Below are 21,406 nucleotides of genomic sequence, written 5' to 3'. Positions count from 1 at the left end.
GCAATTTTGATTATATACAATAAGAATGTATTCCCTCTACTCCTCGTCCTCCTTAGCATGTGCCTGGACATATTCAACAGCAAGCGCCTTGACACGAGCGACTGACTGCTCATTGCCGTTATCCTCCTCGTATTTAAGCCACTTGGCGAAGAAGAATTTGGCTTGTTTACGTGAAAGCTTGACATGTGTGACTCTTTCGAACAAGTCCTCAACATGGTCTCTGTTCTCGCTCTTGATTTCCTGGTCGATGTAAACGTTCCACAAGTCAATTCTCTTTGGAGCGTCAGTGACCAAGCCTTCAAACAAGGATCTACCCTGCTCGGCGTCACCCTTAGTGAATTCAAGCTGTGCAAACTTTCTGACAACTTCGATGTGATCCTTCTTGGGCAAAGCCTGCAATGCACGAGCTAACGTTTCGTGGGCACGTTCGCTATCATTCTGGTCCATGAGGAATGAGCCGTACTGAACCCAGACACTGGTCTCCTTACCGAATTTCTTGACCATCGTCTTGAAAAGGTCATCGGCCTTGTCAAATTTCTCAGACAAGACATAGATGCCAATAAGCTTTTGATGCATGGTCAAAGAGTCCATGTACTGTGTAGCTCTCTTGAAAGCCTCGTCAAGAGACTCGTCACTGCCGAAACTGTTTTCCAAGTTAAGAATGGCAATCCAGATGTTCATCTTCTCCTGCTCCTCACGGTAGTTGATGGTCTTAAGAGCTCGCTCAGCAATCTCACGGGACTTCTCAATCTCACCTAGCTGCAACTGGAAGGACATGTAGTTCATCCAGAGAACAGAAGAATCAGGGTTACCGATAAGCATACGCTCGAAGTCAGAGACAGACTCTGGTGCTCTAGCGTTCATTTCGGCGGTTCTGTCCTTCACCTGGTTCTTACCCTTCTTTCTTCTCCTCTTGTTGCTTTCGGTAAAGTCTTCTTCTTCATCAGAGGAGCTTTCTTCGTCCTCGGCCTGGTCCAAGATAGACGCAGTCCAGTCGAAACCGTTGGTTGACAATCCGCCCGCAGTAGAAGGAGCTGTAGATGTTGAGCCCTCTTCTTTCTCGGATTCATAAGACTCGTCCTCGTCGTCCTCATCTTCGTCGTCGTTGAAAGCATCACCCATAACTTCATCTTCTGATTCTTCAACTTCATTCATATCCTCATCCTCGACATCGTTAGTAAAGTAAGAGGCCTTCATACCAAGAGAAAGCTGTTTCTTGTCGTTATCAATCTTGAGAATCTTCACCTTGACACGGTCACCTTCTCCGAAAAGAGCAACAACATTTTCAACAGGGGTATCAGCGATTTCAGAACGGTGACACAATCCGCTAACATTGGAGGTACCATCCAACTTAACGAACACACCGAAGTCAGCAACCTTCTTGACAGATCCATCGTAGTTCTCGCCAACTTCCAATTCGTCGAAGGTTTTGAAACTCGACAAGTCACCATTCACTTCACTCTCCTTCAATGTCATGAGAATACGACCTTCAGATTTGCATTGAGAGATCTTACCCGAAACACACTGATGGGGTTTGAAGAATTTCTTCCAGTCTGACAAGTATGCATCGGAGATGTCAGCCACTCTGACCAAAGCGAAAAGCTCTCTGCCAAGAGAAACATAAAGACCGTTCTTGCTGATAGACTTGATGAAGCCCTTCACGAGATCTCCTCTCTTGATCTCCTCAAGGGAGTTGACAGGCTTGTCTTTAGCAACCTTTTCGTTTCTTAAGCTCACGAAAATCTTACCCTCTGAGGTGTTAACCTCTTCAACAGTAGCAAGAGCTGCGGTATTGACCTTGTACACCTCTTCAAGCTTGTGATCGTAGTCATTTAATGCGTCCGTGATGTATGAGTATCCCACAACACCTTTAGCAAGCTCAACTAACACAAAGTTCTGAGCCACTTTGAAGACCTTGCCGGGGTATTGCTTGCCGACCTTGAGATCCTCAATCGACTTGACAGTTTCCTCTCTTGCGTTGAATTCGATGACACGATGCTCATAGTCAAACAGGGCAATCTTCGCCTTGATGGCACATCCCACTGGGAATGATTCTTCGAAGTTATAGAAGAGCTTGTTGTCGTTCGAAAGGTTGTAAAGTGCAATCTGACCCACAGTTCCTGGCATCAATGAAACATTAGCGACACCATGCTCGAATGAGTCCACAAACACAGTGTGCTCGGTATTGATCTCGAGGTCATCGAAGCTGACTGGCTTATAAGGGCTCTTAGAGTCAAGAATGCTGGGCAAAACCGATAATTCAATCACTGTTGATGTGGTGAAAGAAGTCACAGGAGAGAACTTCTTGGAGACCTGATCGTAATATCCGATAATTTTGGCTTCCACCTCCTCGCCCTCCTTGAAAACAGCAAGTGGGTTCTTCTTGTTTTTGATGGACTTCCACTTGGAGAACACCTGAGATGCTTCGAGACGACCGAACAAATTATCAGCGAGTTGAACATTGACATAACCAGGTTCAACAGAGGCGACAACACCTTTTGCTGTGGATCCAACGGAGTAGTCAGATGCGGATTTCTTTGTTTTGTCGAGAGGGTTCTTCAAATTGAGTTTCTTGTAACCTTCTTCGTCCATGCCGCTAAAGGAGAGGTAGAATCTCTTGTTCTCGTCATCGGTTCTGATAACGTTACATGCAACAGATTGATTCTTGCGGAACTTGCTGGAAAGATCGACTGAGGGATCAGTTGAAACGTTCTTGGCCAAAACCAAGCCTGTAAGCCTAGCACCAAAGCTAACGAAGATACCCATGTTAGTTACGGATTTAACGAATCCAGGAATGACGGTACCAACATGAACTTCATCGTAGCTGGCTGGGAAAAGTCCGACCTTCGCAGCATTAAGCAACGACTGTTTTGCGGAAGCTATGACAGCTCTTGCTCTGAAGTCTTTTTCAAGAATCAAAACGTTAATTTTCTCGCCCACATTAAGAGACTTGTAAATCTTTCTGTTCTCCTCATAAGAGCCGTCAGACAAATGATCCGTGGAGATAACACCTCTCAAGTTAGACTCATCCAACTCGATGATAACTGCTTCTTTAGTCTTCTCAACAACGATTGCATCAGCGATGGTTTTACCAACTTCGACCTCTTCAAGGTGTCTCATCTGATTGTTGGTTAACTCTGCCGATTGACGCAAAGTCACTGTGATCTTATTGTCCTCTTTGTTGAAATTGAGTATTCTGACGTTGACAGCTTGGCCCTCCTTGAGGTAATCCTTGGCGTTCTCCACGAAGGTCTCGGAAATTTCGTTCTTCGGCAAGTATGCCTTCAAGTTTCCAAAGAAGGATACAAGGACGCCAGAACCAATGAACTTCTCGACCACACCCGTAGTCTTAAAACCTATACTGAGGTCATCGTAGCTCTTCACGATAGTCTCATCCTCCATGTTGACAAGACTCTTTCTAAAGGTAGCAAAAAGCTTCTTTCCGGATGCTGCAAGAATTCTGGCTTTGACCTTACCGCCAACTCTGAATTTACGTTCTGGGAACATGAGTTTCGAGTCAGAAATGTGAGTAGGTGGAACAAATGCTTCAAAATCACCAAAAACCTTGACCACAATACCTCTAGAATCAGGAAGGACATTGACCACCTCGGCAGCAGAGACGAGTTCACCAACTGGGATGTCTTCGGTAGAGACAAACTGTGACTCAATGGCTTTTGGTTTGAACGTCAAGATTAAAACGTTGTCAATCTCGTTGAACCCTAGCACACGAGCTTTGTGTTTTGATCCAACGTTGTAATGCTTTCTTATGTCTAAATCTGGGTCAACATTAGATTTGTGAACCTGTCCTGTGAAGCTGCCCACGCTGACGTAGAAATAGTCCTTGTCGGAACCAGAAACCTCGACACCTTCTTGGAAAACAAAACCAATAGGGAAAGCTTCCAATGGCTCCTTGTTGAGTGCGGGTTGCAATGACATGAGTCTTTCCGACTTTGACAAAAGGAACTTTTTGGCACCTTCAGAAAACACAGTTCCGAGGATTCTGGCCCTGACGGTTCCACCAATAGGGAAGTGATTCTTGAGCTTCTCCACAGAATATTCTTGGGCATGCGGGAGTGAGAATGAAGCGTCGACCATACCGAAGAGTCTAGCACCAACACCATTTTCACTGATTTCGGTGATGATGGCATTGACGACGGTACCGGGGTGAACAGCATCAATGGAACTGATCACAGATACAACTGTCTTCTTCGTCACCGGCTCGTTCGAGGCCGGCTTCATGGTTACTGTTCTGGATGATAGACTGACAATTGAACCTAAAAGAACTTGGCCCACTTTGAGAGAGGAGAGGGGGATCTCGGCCTTCTTCAACTCCTTCTTAGACATAAAACCAACGAAGTTCTCGACTCCGGTGGAAAGAACGACACCATGATCTTCGATCGACTTGACAGAGGCCTGCAAGAAATTGCCTGGAGTCAAATCGTCCTCCTCAATGGAGGCATTAACCGTCTTTGGTTCAAGCGAAAGTGAGATCCGTTTGTTCTCGCTGCTTGGGGTGACAACAGCACGGACCCATTGGCCAATGTTGAAGATCTTGTCTAACTTGGGCAACTCAGACTTGACACTGAGACCTTGCGTTTGGTTCTCGTCGTCACTTTCATCATCACTCGAATCATCCATGGCGTTTTCATACTTGTCAATCATCTCAGAGATCTCTGGACTTATGTGTGTGATTGGAACTTGGCCAAACAAGTTGTCTCCGACAGAAACTGTAAGATCCATCTTGTCTATTCTGACGATTTGACCCAAGATCTCTGCACCAGGAAGCAAGTTTTTGAAAGTAAAGTGCTCTATTTCGATCTCCTTCTCGTTGTCATTAGCCGAGTCGTCCTCGGACTTCTTCTTTTTGCTCTTCTTCTTCTTTTTGGGTGCCTCGATGGCATCTGGGGCAGCTCTTTTGGAGCCTTTGGCCTGTTCGAAAAGAACATCCTCAGTGGCCTTGTTGGAAATTGTCTTCATTTCCAAGGGAGTCAAGACCGAGGCCCCACCTCTGGGGAACGCAACCTCCGAACTGCTTAAAGCAGACTTGTTACGTGTTGGTTCGTCCATAATGCAAGGTAAAGTCTAGAGAACGAATTTTTTGAGATGCCTCTTCTCATCGCACTATCGTGGGTACTGCAGTCCATGCAGGTCGTAGACAAGATTCCACCACGAGGAAGACCAGTACATGAAAAAAAATTGTTCTTCAAGAAATTTTTAAATACGGCTATTTCTATTTTTTGATCATGGCCAGAAATTTATTCTGGATTGGGTTGTTCTGCCTGAGTGATGATCCACACCATGCAACTCATCCTTACTTACCTGTATTTGCAGCCATTCTGCAACTGCTCCCAAAACTCCCCTTCATCTCTTCTTTTTGTTTCCTTTCTTTGGCTTCATTACCACCTGACCTTCAGTGACATCGGCAGGTTGATCTTTGAATTTTGCTTGGGCCTCCAAGTAGAACATGAGATCCTTCACTTGTTCACTGAGATCCTCGTTGGACTGCTTGAGCTCCTGGTTTTCTTTCGTAAGAAAATCTACCTTCGCAGAGAGGCCCTCATTTAACGTGTTTGCTTCTGCGAGCTCGTTGGCCGCAATGCGAAGCGACTTCGTCTTCATTTCGATCTTCAGATTTAACGCTGGGATCACATTTGTGGAGAGCTTCTTGAGCTGCTCGCTGAGTTCGTCAACCTTGGACTCCAACTCTTTATGTTTTGTGGAACTTGTTTCAGAGACAACCGAATTATTTCGATGATGCCCATTTTGGCCCCTGTCGTGAAGCAACAATTCGTAGTATTCTCGTTGACTTATGAGTTGGCTTAGAAGCAACTCAGAGTATTCCTCGTTATCATCATCTTTCGTCTGTTTTGGATCATCTCCCTTCTCAGGAAGCTCAACAATCTTGCCGTCCTCCTCCGTTGTGACTAAACGGTGAACATATCTATCACCAGCATAATCCCAAATTCGAGACGTATGAAGCTCCATGGCAAAGCAGTGCCCAGTCTCGACAAAGTGCTTGAGTGAATGCTGTTCGGGGGCGTACCTATCGCAACCAATATTACCACAAACCAAACAGACCCACAAATTGGTAGTAGCCAGGCAGTCCATACAGACATCGGCAGAGCCGCTACTACTCGAGCCCTCCTCGGCCCCATGTTGCATCTGCATTCTAGAATTGATTTGCTGTAGTCTTCCCACAGTCCGTTTGATGTTTTGATTCAGTACACCATTGGTGTATCGACATATCGGGCAAGTATCATCGCTCCATTTTGATAGACAATTGCTGTGGAATGTGTGTTGGCATGGAATCGTGAGGAGGCCGGAAATTTCAAAATCAAGCCTTTCAAGACACACTGGGCAAGTGGGGAGTTCTATTGGAGTGAAGTTTTCATCTGGCTGTGTCGTGAAAGGATCCTCCAACAAAAAGGGAATAAGTGTGTCTTTTGCTGGAACATCGTGGGGTTCAGTACTTTCAACCGATTTGACGTATACGACGTGACACGCCTCGGGCTCCATCGAATTGAATGCCTTACCATCAAAATGGTACTGGAACTCTGCAGCTTTTAGGGCGTCATTGAACTTTAAAAGCACCAAAAAGCGATTGGCCTTTTCACTTCTTAGGATTCGTATATGGGTGATGTTTTCCATGTAATGGTCTCCGATAAACCCTAGAAGGTCGGTAGCTGTGAAGTATGTGGGAAGGGCTAAGATCGAGAGCATTGTCTGATCACTCGTGCTGGAGACCACAGATTTCGATGGTGGGCGGTCTTCGTCATCTTCAAAATCTCTGTAAAGCTTGATGACACCCTCCCCTAGTTGCCTGGCTCTGAGAGGCTCGTTAGGTGAAGCATCAGCTTGCATTATGGGAGGATCTATGCTGACGACAGTGATAGGCGAGTAACGGTAATCGATGAACTTTGTGGTCGAGTCTGTTGATGGATGGGAGTCTTTGCTTGTGGAAAAATCTAGATGAATACGATATAAGTCTGTGCCGACCATAGGTCAATAACAAGAAACGTTGTAGGGCTCAATGGTAGGAAATCAGGATCCATGCCGGACTGATAACGGACTTCGCTTGAAGACTTGACAGCAGAACCTACCAATATTATTTGTCGAAAATCAATATGCATTCATTTTACTGTTAGTGAAAGCCGGGCAAATATCATTATCCGTGTACCAACTTCCCGCTCGTTCTTACAATGTGTACCAATACATCCCTCACAACGGCCCATCCTCACACTGTTGAAACCTGGAAACATTACATACCACTATATCTATGGAAAGCTTGTATCTCTACTCATATACAAGTAGATGCGATTTACCTATCGAGACCAAACTTGGCCTTGTCGAATTCCTCGATGCTATCGAGAATCTCTCCACCCTCACCAATAATGTCCTTTTCTTTGCCGTTGAGCTCCTTGAGAGCACAAGGGTGTGGAATCCAAATCACGTATCCATTGGCATTCTTACCAGAGACAACACCTGGAATTCCATCCTCGAAAATCAAACACTCCTCGATCTTGATAGCCTCGAAACCTTCCTTTTCTCTGGCGTCATTTATACTTTTCAAGCACGCATACCAGATATCCGGCTTGGGTTTACCACAGCCAGGGGGAATTCTAGAGTCATCACCAGTCACAATATGTCCGTCAAAGAGACTAAACCCGTGCTCAAGGTGAGCAGTCTTCTTCTCGTAGTTTGCAGTATTTGAACTGGTAGCCAAACCAATAGGAACGTTATGTTTCTTTAAGTATTCAAGCAACTCTAAAGCACCTGGCAAGAAGGCTGAACGGTCCCACTTGGTCTCTTGTACCTCATACAGCTTTCTCATAAACTCCTCTCTCGTGACAGGCAATTCGAAAAAGTCAACAACTCTTTGAGCAGCTTCGGGACCAGGCCTACCTTGCAAATCAATCTTAATATCCCATGTCAAAGGGCCTTTGCCATAAAGGGCTAGAGCCTCAGTGGCTGCCTCAGTGTAGATGTCCTCCGTGTTGATAAGTGTACCATCCATGTCTGTTGTTAGATTTTAGTTAAGATGATTTCGATTAGGTAATTAACATACCAAAGAGACAGGCCTTGATAGTTCTGGAGCCTTTCGTCATGATGAGGTTCAATAGAATGAGTCAATGTCTATCGAAAAATACGCCATCGCGTTCCCCAGATTTTAGTATTCCGCGCTTCATCCGAGGGGACTACCTAATCTTGTCTACAATCTTCATCGTAATGCCAATATATTGATTTTAAAATAAGCGATCCGTAGACCTATAATGGGGCGTTCTTGAACAAGTATGAAATGCTCTCACCGTTGTGGAGTCTTCTGATGGCCTCGGCCAACACGGCACTCACATCGATGGTATCTAGCTTAGGGCACTGAGACACCTTATCCTCAAAAGGCACTGTATTCGTGCAAACAATGGCCTTGAGTTTCGAGTTGTTGATGTTCTTGATGGCATTACCTGAGAGAATGCCGTGGGTCACAATGGCAATAACCTCCTTGGCCTTGTTCTCTAGAAGCACCTCAGCAGCCTTGGCCAAGGTACCACAAGTGTCGGCCATATCGTCCACAATGATACAAATCTTGTCACTCACGTCACCGACGAGCACCATTTTGGACACCTCGTTGGCTCTCGCACGCTCCTTGTGGATCAAGGCGAAGTTCAAGTCTAGGGTGTCAGCCAAACCAGCAGCTCTCTTGGCTCCTCCAGCATCTGGGGAGATGATAATAGCCTGGGGGTAGTTGACCTTCTCCTTGATGTATCTCACCACACTAGGTTCAGCGTACAAGTTATCAACAGGCACGTCAAAGAAACCCTGAATCTGGGAAGCGTGCAAGTCCATGGTGATGACGTGATTGCAGCCAGCGGTGGTCAACATGTCAGCCATGAGCTTAGCAGTGATAGGAGCTCTAGACTTGTCCTTTCTGTCCTGTCTGGCATAAGGGAAATTAGGGAGAATGACGGTGATTCTTCTGGCACTTGCCGTCTTACAGGCGTTGATCATTATAAGAAGCTCCAAAACACGATCATTAACCTCACCTGAGCCGATTTGACAGATAATGAAGATGTCCTCATCTCTGACACTCTCTCCGATGCTGAAAGTGACTTCACCACTCAGGTCTCTCTTCAACTCACTGGGAGAAAGTTTGAGACCCAACCTTCTGGCAACGAGTTCAGCGAGTCCGCGGTGAACATCGCTAGCCAAAAGTTTTATGGAATTGCTGGACATTTATTGTGTATGCGTAGCCAAACAAGGGAAACGGCCCTGAGATGAGATGGAAAAATAAGCTGGGTGCGATAATCCAATAGTTCGTGTGTAAAAGAGGCAGGTTGCGCACCTCATTAAGCGATTACCAGAAGAGTCAGATACCGGACACTTACGCTGCAATTGTTTTACAACGTGGTGTGGTGGATTCGTAATTATTATGTGATAGACTAGGCGATCTATATGAGGCATGTGCGTTGCGGTCGTTGTTGAAGCGGTTGTGCTAGAAGAGATCCTGAAGATCACCGTAGTCCTCATTCTCCATATCCTGGTCGTCGTCCTCCTGAGGAGCATTTTCGCTGGTCGCTCTGCTCTCCAGTCCTTCCTTAGACTCTGGAGGTGGTTGGCTTCTCTTTGTGTCGTCATCTTCACCTTCGTCTTCGTCGTCCTCGTCCTCATCTTCCTCGTCTTCCTCTTCACCCTCAGCTTCAGGCTGGCGTGGAGGTTCTGCTGGTTGCTGCTTCTGCTGTTGTTCTTTAATTTTCGCTAACTCACGCTTCTTTTGATCAAGCTGCGCCTTCAAGTTGTTGAACGCAGACTGGAACTTCATTCTCATCATCTTGTAACTAGCGGTCGACAAAAGCTTCTTTTGCTTGTCGGCAGCCTTTTCTAGGTCACCAATTTCTTCTTCGAGCTTCTTGACCTTGTTCATGTCTTCCTTCAGAGTGCCGTCTCCAGCATCTTCTTCCTCTTCCTCTTCTTCCTCCTCCTCCTCTTCCTCTTCGTCGTCATCTTCGTCCTCGTCTTCGCCACCAGCCTGTCCTGCAGTTGCTTCATCATCACTTGCTTCTTCTTCGTTGTACTCAGACTTCATGAGCACTGTGGCTGCTGTGTTATTTGAGGTAGAGTCAAGAGCCTCAGCCAATTCTTGTTCAAGAGCGTTGTCAATGTCAGCTTCGAGATCAACCTCCATTTGCTGTTCTTGTTGTTCGAATTCATAATCCTCAGCTTCACGAGGTGAAAATACACGTGCAGAAGGTGTGGATGGCATGGAATGTGTTGGTGTTGCAGAACGGCTGTGAGAAGCACTGACTCTGGCCTGAGCCTTGGGGTCAACATATTCGTAGTGACTCTCCTGTGCCTCCGCGTCTCTTTTGACAAGCTCGTCAACTCGAGCCTCGACATCTTGCATTATACGATGGTTGACTTTGCGTGGTTTGAACCGTCGATACACATCCTCGTATGCATATGCCAAACCGTTACGGTATACTGTCTTAGAGTTTCTTATCTCCTTGTTGGTAGAAAGGTCATAAATAGGGTGTGTGTAAGTGTGAGCCTCTGGGACCTCGAAATCCTGCTCCATATTAAGCTGTTTGGGGTTGATAGGATGCAATACTAGGAGAACTTGACTGATGTCAATTGTTTTGAAGATGTTCTTTTTGTCAACTGTTTTGTAAATTTCCGTGAGTGTTGGCAAGTCAACGAGTCTCGCGGAGTATAACGTCAGATTGACGTTGATGACGGCCTTGTCTCTGGTGATCCACTTGATATTTACATTTGAAAGATCGCCAGTTTCGACAGCATTGTGAACAAAATCAAGATTGGAGTCGTCTAGAAACCGCACGACAATACCTTGCTCTATTAGAGGGTCATCCTCGACATCTGGGGCTTCTGAGTCGTAGCCTTCACCAGGGATTCTCGTAGGCTTGATTCTCACTTTTGGGATTTTCTTTATCGTAGGTCTGGACTGTGGAGGTGGTACTGATGATGATGGAGTTGCACTGTCTGGCAGACCCAGTTTACCTAGACTGAGCTTCAATTTCTTTAGCTTCTCTTTCTTATGTTTGGGTTTTGAGACTCTGTCGCTGGATTCATGCTTCACCTTTCTTGATGGCCTAGGTGGGGAGCGGTGGTGCTCTTGAGCAGGAGCCTCCGTTTCTGGGGAGTTAGAAGGCTTGACCTTTAATTTAAGCTTGAGGGCCATGGTGCTGCTTAAAGAAGGTGTTCGAGCGTTCAAGTGAGAAGTGTGTGTTGCATATAATCTCTGAAGGCTGCAAACGAGCACCACCTAAAGGTGGAGTGAACTCGTCTAAATCGAGTGAAATAGGGTATATTCGTATTCATTATGAGAGATCAACATTGGCATTTTTCATTATGGAGGCGAGAATAAAAGAAATTGCTAATATGAGCTAATTCTTCATCATGCCATGACTAGTCCAAGTACATAGGAAAAAAGTCAGTGAAATAATGGAGTCCATCAGTAGAGGCAATTCACTTAGGTATCTGTCGTCGACTTAACCAAGAATTGTATTCTTGTAGTTGTTGATGTTTTTGACTTTCGCATACTTTCACGGAAGAGCCACTTTTCGCAGTCAATACACGAAGGTCTCAAGAGAATGCAAATCATGCTTAAATCAACATATCTCAGTTTAACATGATGAACAATTTTTCATGGTATTAGCTTTCAAGGCTTTGGACTGGATTTCGGATTTTTGTTTATTTGGGAGCTTCAAAACCATAAGCGGAATTACCACACCTATTTGCTTACAATAACTCTACACTTGAAAACTCCAAACGACCAACAACACATACAAAAGCCAATTTATATCGAACCCCAGCACCTCTCGACTTTATATATGTAAATTCATTTTTTATTGCAATCTCCCCCACATTAATTCGGCGTTCTCTGCCAGCCGTCCGATACTGTGTACTATAGCCTGTCTCGCTTATCAGTGAAAAGTTTCCATTGCTATTAGTGCAGAACTCCATCTACTCACAAAGTGCAGCCAAAAATTACTTATGACAAGGGACTCGTTCAGCTCTAGCCGCAGGCGTCCCTCGTTTGGAAGAAGGAGGTCCCGTCAGGGCAGTGTACTGTCCACGGAATCCTCAGCCTTGCTAGAGGAGAACAACCATGAGATGTTCTCTGGTGCCACCAGTGAAAACATTCCATCGTCAATTTCGTCGATGCACTTTCCGCATCGCTTTGGAGGTCGTCGTGCTTCTTTGGCTCCAGATGTGCTGAGAGAGACCTCACCTTTGCTAGCAGGTCGTGATCAGATGCGGCAGTCTACAGACACAGACTTGCGTTCAGTGTCTTCTGTGTTTACAGCAGACTCTACAGACACTCAAGGCGCCAATTTTAGATTCTTTTCGCCTGACCAAATTGAGTCTGCTCCAGGAGGATCTACCCTTGAGAACCCTGATGATCCAATCGACTACAACACCAATTGGGAGTACTCTGTGGATAAATATCCCGAAGATGATGAAAGTGAAGCAGGCTCCAAGAGACCGCTGTTTTCTAGATCACGTCGCTCTGCATTGTCCACTCACTTTTTCGACCAAGCTGGCGCCTCACAGGCTTTTGGGGATGGTGAGAGAAGACCTAGATCACCAGAACAGCGTCCACATCATGAGTCTGATAACGATAGCAGTTATGGCTCCTTCATTGAAGATCGTTATCGCCGCAGAAGCTCTGCTTCTAGTGGACGAAGCCGTTCTATGGATGAGCTGATTTCGGAGCACCTGGATGCCGAGACTCAGGCATACTTCGAAGAGTTCAATCCTAGAGCAAAATACCAGCGTTACTATCTTGCAGAAGAGGACATTGTCATTGGTATCGCGGGTTACGTCGACTGCTGGTGGAAGCAAGTGATATACTACTTCATCTGTATCTTCACCTTTGGTATCGGCTTCCTTTTACTCCGCTGGTTCCCTCGCTATAGAATCAACCTCCTTGGCAACCAGCGTCCTCTTGGTAAAGCCGACTGGTGTGTTATAGAAAATGAGTTTGGTGAGCTTACTATCGTTGAAGTTTCCAAGATGCGTCTCAATGAGCGTCTCTCACATTTCTTGACTGTGAATCAGTCATCTGGAGATGAAGAGGAACATGATATTGCCGAAGTCAGCAAGGAGGCCAACCCTGTCATACCTTTCGTTCTTTCGTTCGAATACCGTTATATTAAGTTCTTTTACAACCCAGTGGACGATATTTTCAAGACCAATTCCACTTGGTACGACATTCATTGGCTCAACATCAAGAATTTACGTGAAGGTTGTTCCCAGCAGCTTTACGAACAAAGGACCGAAATTTTTGGAGATAACAGTATTCAAATCCAAGAGAAAACTATTGGACAGTTGCTTCTCGATGAAGTTCTTCACCCTTTTTACGTTTTTCAGGTCTTCTCCATCATTTTATGGTGTGCAGATGAATACTTTTACTACGCTTCTTGCATTTTCATCATCTCGTTTGTTTCGATCATCAACTCTTTGATTGAAACAAAAGCAACCATCAGCCGTCTCCAACAAATCAGTCAGTTCTCTTGTGAAGTGAGAGTTTGGAGAAACGGCTTCTGGAATAAAATCGACTCAAATGATTTAGTACCTGGAGATGTCTTCGAGGTTGACCCTTCCTTGACCTTCCTTCCGTGCGACGCTCTTCTCATCAACGGTGAATGTGTGGTCAACGAATCCATGCTTACCGGCGAGAGTGTGCCGGTTACCAAGTCGGTTGCATCGTCTGAAACAGTACAATATTTGGTGGAAAGCTTCACCCACTCGGTTTTGGCAAGATCATATCTCTACAGTGGAACTAAGCTTCTCAAGACAAAATCCCTGAACGATGAGCCTGCTCTTGGTATGGCCTTGAAAACCGGCTTCAACACTACCAAAGGTTCTCTTGTTAGATCTATGTTGTTCCCTAAACCAACTGGCTTCAAATTATACGAGGATGCATTCAAGTACATTGGTTTCATGACATTGATTGCATGTATCGGGTTCATCTACTCCACGTATAATTTCATCCAATTGGGTCTTTCGAAACGTATCATGATTTTGAGAGCACTCGACATCATCACCATTGTCGTGCCTCCTGCCCTTCCTGCTACCTTGACAATCGGCACGACATTTGCAATCAACCGTCTCAAAAGCAAACTGATCTACTGCACTGCCCCAACCAGAGTCAATATTGGTGGAAAGCTTGATGTGGTTTGTTTCGATAAAACAGGAACACTTACCGAGGACGGGTTGGACGTGTTGGGCGTTCATCCCACGAAGAACGCCGAGGGCAGAAAGGAGATCATTTTCGAGGAAATTATCGACAATGTGGGCACACTTGTTGAGAGAGGAAAGCAATCGACACAATATGATGTTCAAAGTGGCCACTTTCTACTTGGCTGTATGGCCTCTTGTCACTCGCTTCGTCTTATCGACAATGAACTTATTGGAGATCCTCTTGACATGAAGATGTTTGAGTTCACCAATTGGGGTTACACCGAAGAGTTTGAGGGAAGCTCAGTGCCAGTTGTGTATGAGAGTGCTGGCTCTGAATCGTTCGGATACAAAATTCTCAAGGAGTTCGAGTTCATTGCCGCTCTCAGAAGAATGTCGGTCGTGGTGGAAAAGAACAACGCCCAGCAGGTCTTCGTCAAAGGTGCTCCAGAAGTGATGTTTGATATCTGTGATCCCACCACAATTCCAGCTGATTACGAGGATTTACTCCACGGATACACTCATAGTGGTTTGAGAGTTATTGCATGTGCTCACAAGGTGTTGGGCAAGAACGAAGATTACCTGAGCATCACCAGGGAGGACGCTGAGTCCAACCTCGAATTCGGCGGCTTCATTATCTTCGAGAACAAGTTGAAACCAACGACTAAGACCACCTTGAACGAGTTGAAGGAAGCATCTATTAGAACCATCATGTGCACTGGTGACAATGTCTTAACCGCAGTCAGCGTGGGACGTGAGTGTGAGCTTATTGATCCATCTGTATCGCAAGTATATGTTGCAAGAATCGCCAGCGACGAGGAATTTGAAAGCACTGGGTCGACCGGACTTATCTGGGAAGATATCCACGACTCCTCTCACAAGCTCGACCCTGTTACTTTGCAACGCATCAGCACCGACATCAGAGACGATGTTCATGAGTACGTGCTTGCACTCACAGGTGACATTTTCCGTTACGTCTTGGTGGAATTGCAGAATGACCGGTTGAAGGAGAACATCTTGATGAAGTGTGATATTTTTGCCCGTATGTCGCCTGACGAAAAGCACGAGTTGGTGGAACAGCTTAAGAAGATCGACTATACTGTTGGATTCTGCGGTGATGGTGCCAACGACTGCGGAGCTCTTAAGGCGGCCGATGTTGGAATTTCATTGAGTGAAGCCGAGGCTTCCGTGGCAGCTCCATTCACATCGAGAGTGTTTGAAATTTCATGCGTGCCAGATGTGATCAAAGAAGGTCGGTCGTCGTTGGTGACAAGCTTTGCTTGTTTCAAGTACATGTCGTTGTATTCAGCCATTCAGTTCATCACCGTGTCGATCTTGTACAAGATGGGCACGAACTTGGGCGATTTCCAGTTCTTATACATTGACTTGTTTTTGATTTTGCCATTGGCGATTTTCATGTCGTGGTCGAAGCCATTTGAACGTCTTTCCGTACGCAAACCTACGGCAAATTTGGTGAGTCCAAAAGTGTTGATGCCGCTCATTTGTCACATTGCGGTGATCTTCATTTTCCAAGTCAGCATCTGGCGTTCCGTCAAAAAAGAGCCATGGTACGTGAAGCCCGTGCCTTCCAACGACGACGAAAACGTCAAGTCGTCCGACAACACTGTGCTTTTCTTGTTTACGAATTTCCAGTACATTCTCAACTCCATGGTACTCAGCTCGGGGCCTCCATACCGGGAGCTGGTGTACAAGAACCGGCCGTTTTTAGCCAACCTCGTTGCGGCACTAAGCCTCCTGTTGTTCCTTTTCACGATTGAAGAGGATTCGTGGGGAGGGCGCTTGATGCAGTTGACCAACATGCTGGGCACCGCATACCTACGGGTTGTGGTGTATGCGGCATTGAACTACGTGCTTATGAAATATGGCGAGGAGCGGTGGTTCCAAAAAGTGGCTTGGACATACAAGAGGGTGTTCCGGCGGAGCCTGCTTGGCAAGTCGAAAAAGCGGTACAAAAACCTCAAAGTCGAGTTCGTGCGGGTGGTGTAACAATAAGCAGACAATACCGGTGGGGCCAATCGTGAGGGTTGTGAGGGTGTGGTGAGGGTGTGGTGAGGGTGACAGGTGAGGGTGAATAAGAAACTGGTGAGGGTTGCCAGAGGTGGGGGCGGCAACGCAGCAGCAGTGGGGGCCGGGTTGGCGCGAAAAAGTCCGATGCCGAGTGGGGCCGACCCAAGCAAGCACCTAGTGAGGGAATGGAGAAAGGGATGATTCCAGCAAAGCCGACCTTTTCCCAACAGAGGATCATAAGAAAAAAATGGTGGTTACCACCGTGGAGCAGAGAAAGCCGGTGCGGCTCACCGTTTCGGTCGATGCTGCGACTGGCCACTTCCCACTGGAAAGTCCGGTGTGGGTTTTTTCGCCTGGGCATCCAAAAATATTTGGTGGACGTTTTGCAAGGCTGAGCTGCCCTCCCAAAAAAAAAAATTAACTCCAACCCGCCCGTGAGGCTCATAATCTCCTGAAAAGCCAACAATATACGAAGAAAATCCTTTTGGAATCCCGGTGGGGCTGCGGAATCACTTGGTTCCCCACAGGGCTCCGATGGCTGCAAGAAAGCTTTTGGCACTCGCCGAGCCTGCGGTGCAGCACCACACGAGAAAGCCTCACCCGCTGTACTTAAATGGAGCCATCGCCTGGTGATTACAGAGACCTCATATATTTTTACAACCACTGCAACTGCAACATCGATTGCCCACTTCACGTAACTGCCTGTTCACGTCGCTTTTTTTCTTCTGCCAAGGCTATCATCACCCCATCGCAGCATCAGCAGTTCACCACCACTTACACCACTTTAGATCGGGAAAAATTCAATCATGTCTTCTCAAAGTCTGCACTCGTATAAAGAGACCACTTCCCTCGAGACTCCCGTGGGCAAAATCCACACTCTGGGCGACGGCAACGAATTCGTCACTATTGGCAAAAACCGCTTCTACCGCCACGAGTTGATGCAAGCCTTTGGCGGCACCTTGAATCCCGGTTTGACTCCTTATCCAAAACACCAGTTTGCGAACCCCTCCCCCTTGGGGCTTTGCGGGTTCGCCTTGACTACTTTCTGTCTTTCCATGTACAACGCACAAGCCATGGGTATCGAAGTCCCTAACGTGGTTGTCGGATTGGCATGCTTTTACGGCGGCTTTGCCCAATTCTGCGCAGGTATCTGGGAAGGCTTTGTCGGAAACACTTTTGCCTTGTGCGCTCTCACCAGTTACGGTGCCTTCTGGTTGTCTTACGCTGCTATCCAGGTCCCAGCTTTCGGTGTCGCTGCTGCCTACGAAGGCACGGAGCAAATGCACCTGGCTGTGGGCTTCTTCTTATTGGGCTGGACTCTATTCACATTCATGTTGTTCTTATGCACCCTCAAGTCCACGCTTGCCTTCCTGTCCTTGTTCTTCATGTTGACCATCACCTTCATTTTGTTAACTATTGGTGACTTTACTTTGAAAGTTGGCGTCACCCGTGCTGGCGGTGTCTGCGGTGTCATTACTGCCTTCATTGCCTTCTACAATGCCTTTGGCGGTGTGGCCAACCCACAAAACTCCTACTTTGGTGTCAAGGTGCTTCCCTTGACCAGAAGTTAGGTTTCCAAAAAAACCTTAATTATTTATCTTAATCCCGGGTGTTTCCGAAGTTGGAGTCACCACAGCTATATTTATGCAACGAGAAATGTATCTTATCCCGCCTTGTAGTCTGCCCCGCCTACCAATTCTCATTCCATTAACAACCAAGTCGATCCATCTGACTCCGACCGCATGAACCGTAGCCCGCCTTGCCACGCCCAACTTTTTCATGCACTGCAATTGAAATTCTACCAAAAATTTTGAATCATCGCCGTCTTCACCAACTGCCTTTGGCTGCTAGTATTGAAATGGTGACACCTTCTCTGCATTGTGACCCCACGTGCGTAGTGCATGAGGAATGCTAATGCGATTAATATCTTCGATACCTCCACCTCTCATCACCAACTACAACACCCCATATGTCCTCGTCCAACAAAAGAATAGCCTTGCTTGCACGTGTGGAGCCAAAGGTCTTCTTTGCCAATGAGCGTACTTTCTTGTCGTGGCTCAACTTCACCGTCATCTTGGGCTCCCTTGGTGTCGGTTTATTGAACTTTGGTGACCAGATCGGTCGTGTGTCTGCTGGCTTGTTCACATTCATTGCCATGTTGACCATGGTTTACGCCTTGGTTACCTACCACTGGAGAGCCAAGGCTATCCGTATGAGAGGTTCTGGGCCTTACGATGACCGTTTCGGGCCTACCATGTTGTGCATTTTCCTTCTAGTTGCCGTGGTGGTGAACTTTATTTTGAGAATAAGGGCCTGAGCCCAAGTTGGCGAGTCGCCTTCTTCATTGGAGCTACAGAGTGCTCCACTGGGATATCACAGCGTGGGGTTGCTATCACCATGACAGGAAGAGTCGGCAGTAGACCTGCTGAGACTTTGATATTTAGCATTTGAGACTACAATAAAAGCACTAATGTCTGATAACATGCGGCATCTAGTCGTTGTAGTATCTTCTTTTAAGATGTCTGTATCTCCGTAGAAAGTAGAGTGCCTCGAGCTCTGCCGTTAGTAAACAATTGATACAATTTTCTTTAATTGACATACCCTTAATGATATACTCGCCCTTCTTTAGAGCTTGAGTGAGATCCTCTTCTGAATTGACTGGAGTCTTGCGGAAGGCTCCCTTGAGACTGTTGCTAAATTTCGAGTAACCTCCTGACTCAATTGGATAGTCCTTGCCCATATATAGAAGCTGCTTGAATAGCAGTCTCACCTTGGGATTCATCCTTGCTTGATCCACAAGTTTGCTTGACGTTATCCTATTGATATCAGCAAGTAAGTGGAGTATATGGTTTATTCGGCGCGCCATATATGCGTTGGATCAAGATGACGTAGAAGCCACAGTACTTTAGTACAGTAAGTTCTTCTTTTGAACGAATGATTTCCGAGTGGCCCATTGAGGGAATCCATGTGAATCGTTCATAAATATGGGCTGGTACGGTGAATCACCCTATCACGCTCCCCCGTGCATGTTGGCCCTGTAACGGGCCTTAAAAAGTTGAAATTCTTGCCCAATGATCGAAGTGACTCGTTTCAATATTTTAATGTATCAATATCTTCAACGGCACCCATCACTCGCTTTTTGATGTGCACTTGCTTCGTAAGTAGTAAGTGTATAAACCCCGCGAAAGTGATAGACAAGTACTACCTTCATGTCCATGTCCTCATCCACCACGGCAGCTGGGTATTCCACCCCAAAGGCCGTTTGTGTCTTTCTTGTCAAGTTTGATAAGAGACAAGGTTACGAATTAGCATGGTCCAAGTCGTCGAACGATTTCTCCCTTCAAGGATTGGAGTATAAGGCGTTTCCATCAGGCATCCACTCATATGAGGAAAACACAGTCTACCTTTGCCAGGAGCATAAGGCAACCAAATACTATGGTCTCTCTCGCTTCAGACAGCTCAACCAAAATCTGGGCTCGGATAACGACAGAAGCAAAATAAAAATGTACTCCCTAGGTGTCTTCATGGAACCTTTGAAGAACCAGTGGCAGCCCAACAATTGCGGCAATATTGGCTGGGAGCACCTCGATGCCATTGACGAAACGCTTTTAGCATTTTTGAAGGATGAAAAGACAGAGTTATTGGAGGAATTGTACAACAAGGTGACCGGAAGCGGCCATTTGGACGTGAGAAAGACTCCAACAAACCCGATTGAACACCATCCGCTTTTCAAGCTTCCTACTATTCTTTCAGCTGTGGGGCCACTAATTTTCCCCATCTTCAAAGCGGCATTGTTGCGTAAGCGAATCCTTATCATCAACCATTCATCTCAAAGTGGAGATTTATTGCATGAAGGGAACAACAGAGACTACGCCACAGTGGGTGCATTAGTCTATTTGATCACGGTGATTTCAGCAATTCCACAAGACGTCATAGGTAATTTCGGGGAGAAGCTGTTTTCCAAAGCCCTCTATACAATTGGTCTTCCAGATCTTGATTCTCTGGCACTAGGACAACCTGGGTTTCTAGGGTCTACAAGTGACGAGATTTTGAAGCTACAGAAAAACCTATATGATCTTGCTGTTTTGATGCCGACCTCCGATCTCGATCTGTGTGAGGTTGCAGCAGATGATTCACCGCAAAAGGCCACTTTCAATGACTACACCAAATTCCTCAAACTTTTCAAAAAGCTTCCACTGGTTAATGGAGCTTCTAACAACGACGATCTGTCCTCAATTAGGACATCTACATCTTTCCTCTCGGCACTCAGGATTGGTAGCGCCGAAGACACTTTGGCCCCCTTCGAGCCACAATGGTGGAGACGCCATGCCACTACTCCAATGTCTTGGAGAGAATACCTCTGGCTGGCTTTTGCGTGGTTTGCCTCTGCTGGAACCACCAACAGAAGTGCCACGGAGCAGTACCTTGAAACGATCGAGGAAGATCCCCTGGCTGATAAGACTGTCAAGCAGCAGTTTACAGATCTAACACATATTGTGGGCCAATTCCACAGCCTTGCAAAAAAATGGTTCCTACTTATTGATGAAATCGTGACAGAGACTCTAGAAGAAAATGGCCAAGAGCGCAGAAGCAGCCTACTGTTAGAAGCGCCCTTGGATCGCAAGATAACCTTGGAACTAGCGATTCAGGACATTGTGGATATGGAACTTGACCCCTATTCCACGCAAGACCTTGACTTCGTCAAAGACTTTGTTTTATTTTACTGGAATTACGCCGTGGACGATGTCCAAATTGGCATTGGCATCCACGGTTTCTGTTGCTGAGGCAGGATCGAGACGGAAATGCTGCACGCGAGAAAACCGCTTAGGCTGCACAGCACAGGTCTCGCTGGCAATCTAGGAGGCACAGGACGCTTCTGCCGCATCAGCCTACTACTGCGACTCACGCACTTCCGTCGTCACCACAAATGCCACTTTCGAGTGGAAACCGCAAAATTGGCCATATTTACGTGAATACGAGTATGCTCTTCGCAATTGCATTTTTCTAACTATTCCGTCTCCTCCGTATCCTTCTTCTCTGGTGATCGTAATGACAGGCGTGTGTGGCCCAAAAACGAGCGAGATAAACACCAAGGCCTCACTCGGTCACCAGTAATCTATACCTTGCCCATTTCTCGGACTTTGGCTAGTACCTTCAAGCTCAAGGCTATTTAGTGGATTCGAGC

General features: G+C 46.3%; 9 protein-coding genes across 9 annotated transcripts; 4 read left to right on the top strand and 5 right to left on the bottom strand.

The window, feature by feature from the left end:
* Nucleotides 1–36: 36 nt before the first annotated feature.
* Nucleotides 37–5,067, bottom strand: C7M61_001134 (uncharacterized protein; the record flags this gene model as incomplete). The annotated part of the gene is made up of 1 exon (XM_024856551.1): nt 37–5,067. One exon carries the CDS (start codon nt 5,065–5,067, stop codon nt 37–39), a length of 5,031 nt encoding a protein of 1,676 aa, XP_024716150.1.
* Nucleotides 5,068–5,361: 294 nt separating this feature from the next.
* Nucleotides 5,362–6,999, bottom strand: C7M61_001133 (uncharacterized protein; the record flags this gene model as incomplete). The annotated part of the gene is made up of 1 exon (XM_024856550.1): nt 5,362–6,999. One exon carries the CDS (start codon nt 6,997–6,999, stop codon nt 5,362–5,364), a length of 1,638 nt encoding a protein of 545 aa, XP_024716149.1.
* Nucleotides 7,000–7,318: 319 nt separating this feature from the next.
* On the bottom strand, nt 7,319–8,014 carry C7M61_001132 (uncharacterized protein; the record flags this gene model as incomplete). Its single annotated transcript, XM_024856549.1, has 1 exon — nt 7,319–8,014. One exon carries the CDS (start codon nt 8,012–8,014, stop codon nt 7,319–7,321), a length of 696 nt encoding a protein of 231 aa, XP_024716148.1.
* A 251-nt stretch (nt 8,015–8,265) lies between these two features.
* PRS1 (ribose phosphate diphosphokinase subunit) lies at nt 8,266–9,228 on the bottom strand (the record flags this gene model as incomplete). Its single annotated transcript, XM_024856548.1, has 1 exon — nt 8,266–9,228. The coding sequence occupies one exon, from the start codon at nt 9,226–9,228 to the stop codon at nt 8,266–8,268; it is 963 nt and encodes a 320-aa protein (XP_024716147.1).
* A 259-nt stretch (nt 9,229–9,487) lies between these two features.
* C7M61_001130 (TATA-binding protein-associated factor TAF7) lies at nt 9,488–11,188 on the bottom strand (the record flags this gene model as incomplete). The annotated part of the gene is made up of 1 exon (XM_024856547.1): nt 9,488–11,188. One exon carries the CDS (start codon nt 11,186–11,188, stop codon nt 9,488–9,490), a length of 1,701 nt encoding a protein of 566 aa, XP_024716146.1.
* An 815-nt stretch (nt 11,189–12,003) lies between these two features.
* Nucleotides 12,004–16,200, top strand: C7M61_001129 (putative acid anhydride hydrolase; the record flags this gene model as incomplete). Its single annotated transcript, XM_024856546.1, has 1 exon — nt 12,004–16,200. The coding sequence occupies one exon, from the start codon at nt 12,004–12,006 to the stop codon at nt 16,198–16,200; it is 4,197 nt and encodes a 1,398-aa protein (XP_024716145.1).
* An 827-nt stretch (nt 16,201–17,027) lies between these two features.
* ATO7 (Ato7p) lies at nt 17,028–17,792 on the top strand (the record flags this gene model as incomplete). Its single annotated transcript, XM_024856545.1, has 1 exon — nt 17,028–17,792. One exon carries the CDS (start codon nt 17,028–17,030, stop codon nt 17,790–17,792), a length of 765 nt encoding a protein of 254 aa, XP_024716144.1.
* A 398-nt stretch (nt 17,793–18,190) lies between these two features.
* Nucleotides 18,191–18,538, top strand: C7M61_001127 (uncharacterized protein; the record flags this gene model as incomplete). Its single annotated transcript, XM_024856544.1, has 1 exon — nt 18,191–18,538. The coding sequence occupies one exon, from the start codon at nt 18,191–18,193 to the stop codon at nt 18,536–18,538; it is 348 nt and encodes a 115-aa protein (XP_024716143.1).
* Nucleotides 18,539–19,430: 892 nt separating this feature from the next.
* Nucleotides 19,431–21,005, top strand: C7M61_001126 (uncharacterized protein; the record flags this gene model as incomplete). The annotated part of the gene is made up of 1 exon (XM_024856543.1): nt 19,431–21,005. One exon carries the CDS (start codon nt 19,431–19,433, stop codon nt 21,003–21,005), a length of 1,575 nt encoding a protein of 524 aa, XP_024716142.1.
* Nucleotides 21,006–21,406: the final 401 nt, after the last annotated feature.

The sequence above is a fragment of the Candidozyma pseudohaemuli genome (assembly GCF_003013735.1).
Source record: "Candidozyma pseudohaemuli strain B12108 chromosome Unknown scaffold00001, whole genome shotgun sequence".
NCBI lineage: Eukaryota > Fungi > Ascomycota > Pichiomycetes > Serinales > Metschnikowiaceae > Candidozyma > Candidozyma pseudohaemuli.
The sequence above is the reverse complement of the archived record's forward strand: the minus strand, read 5'-3'. Positions and strand labels throughout refer to the sequence as shown.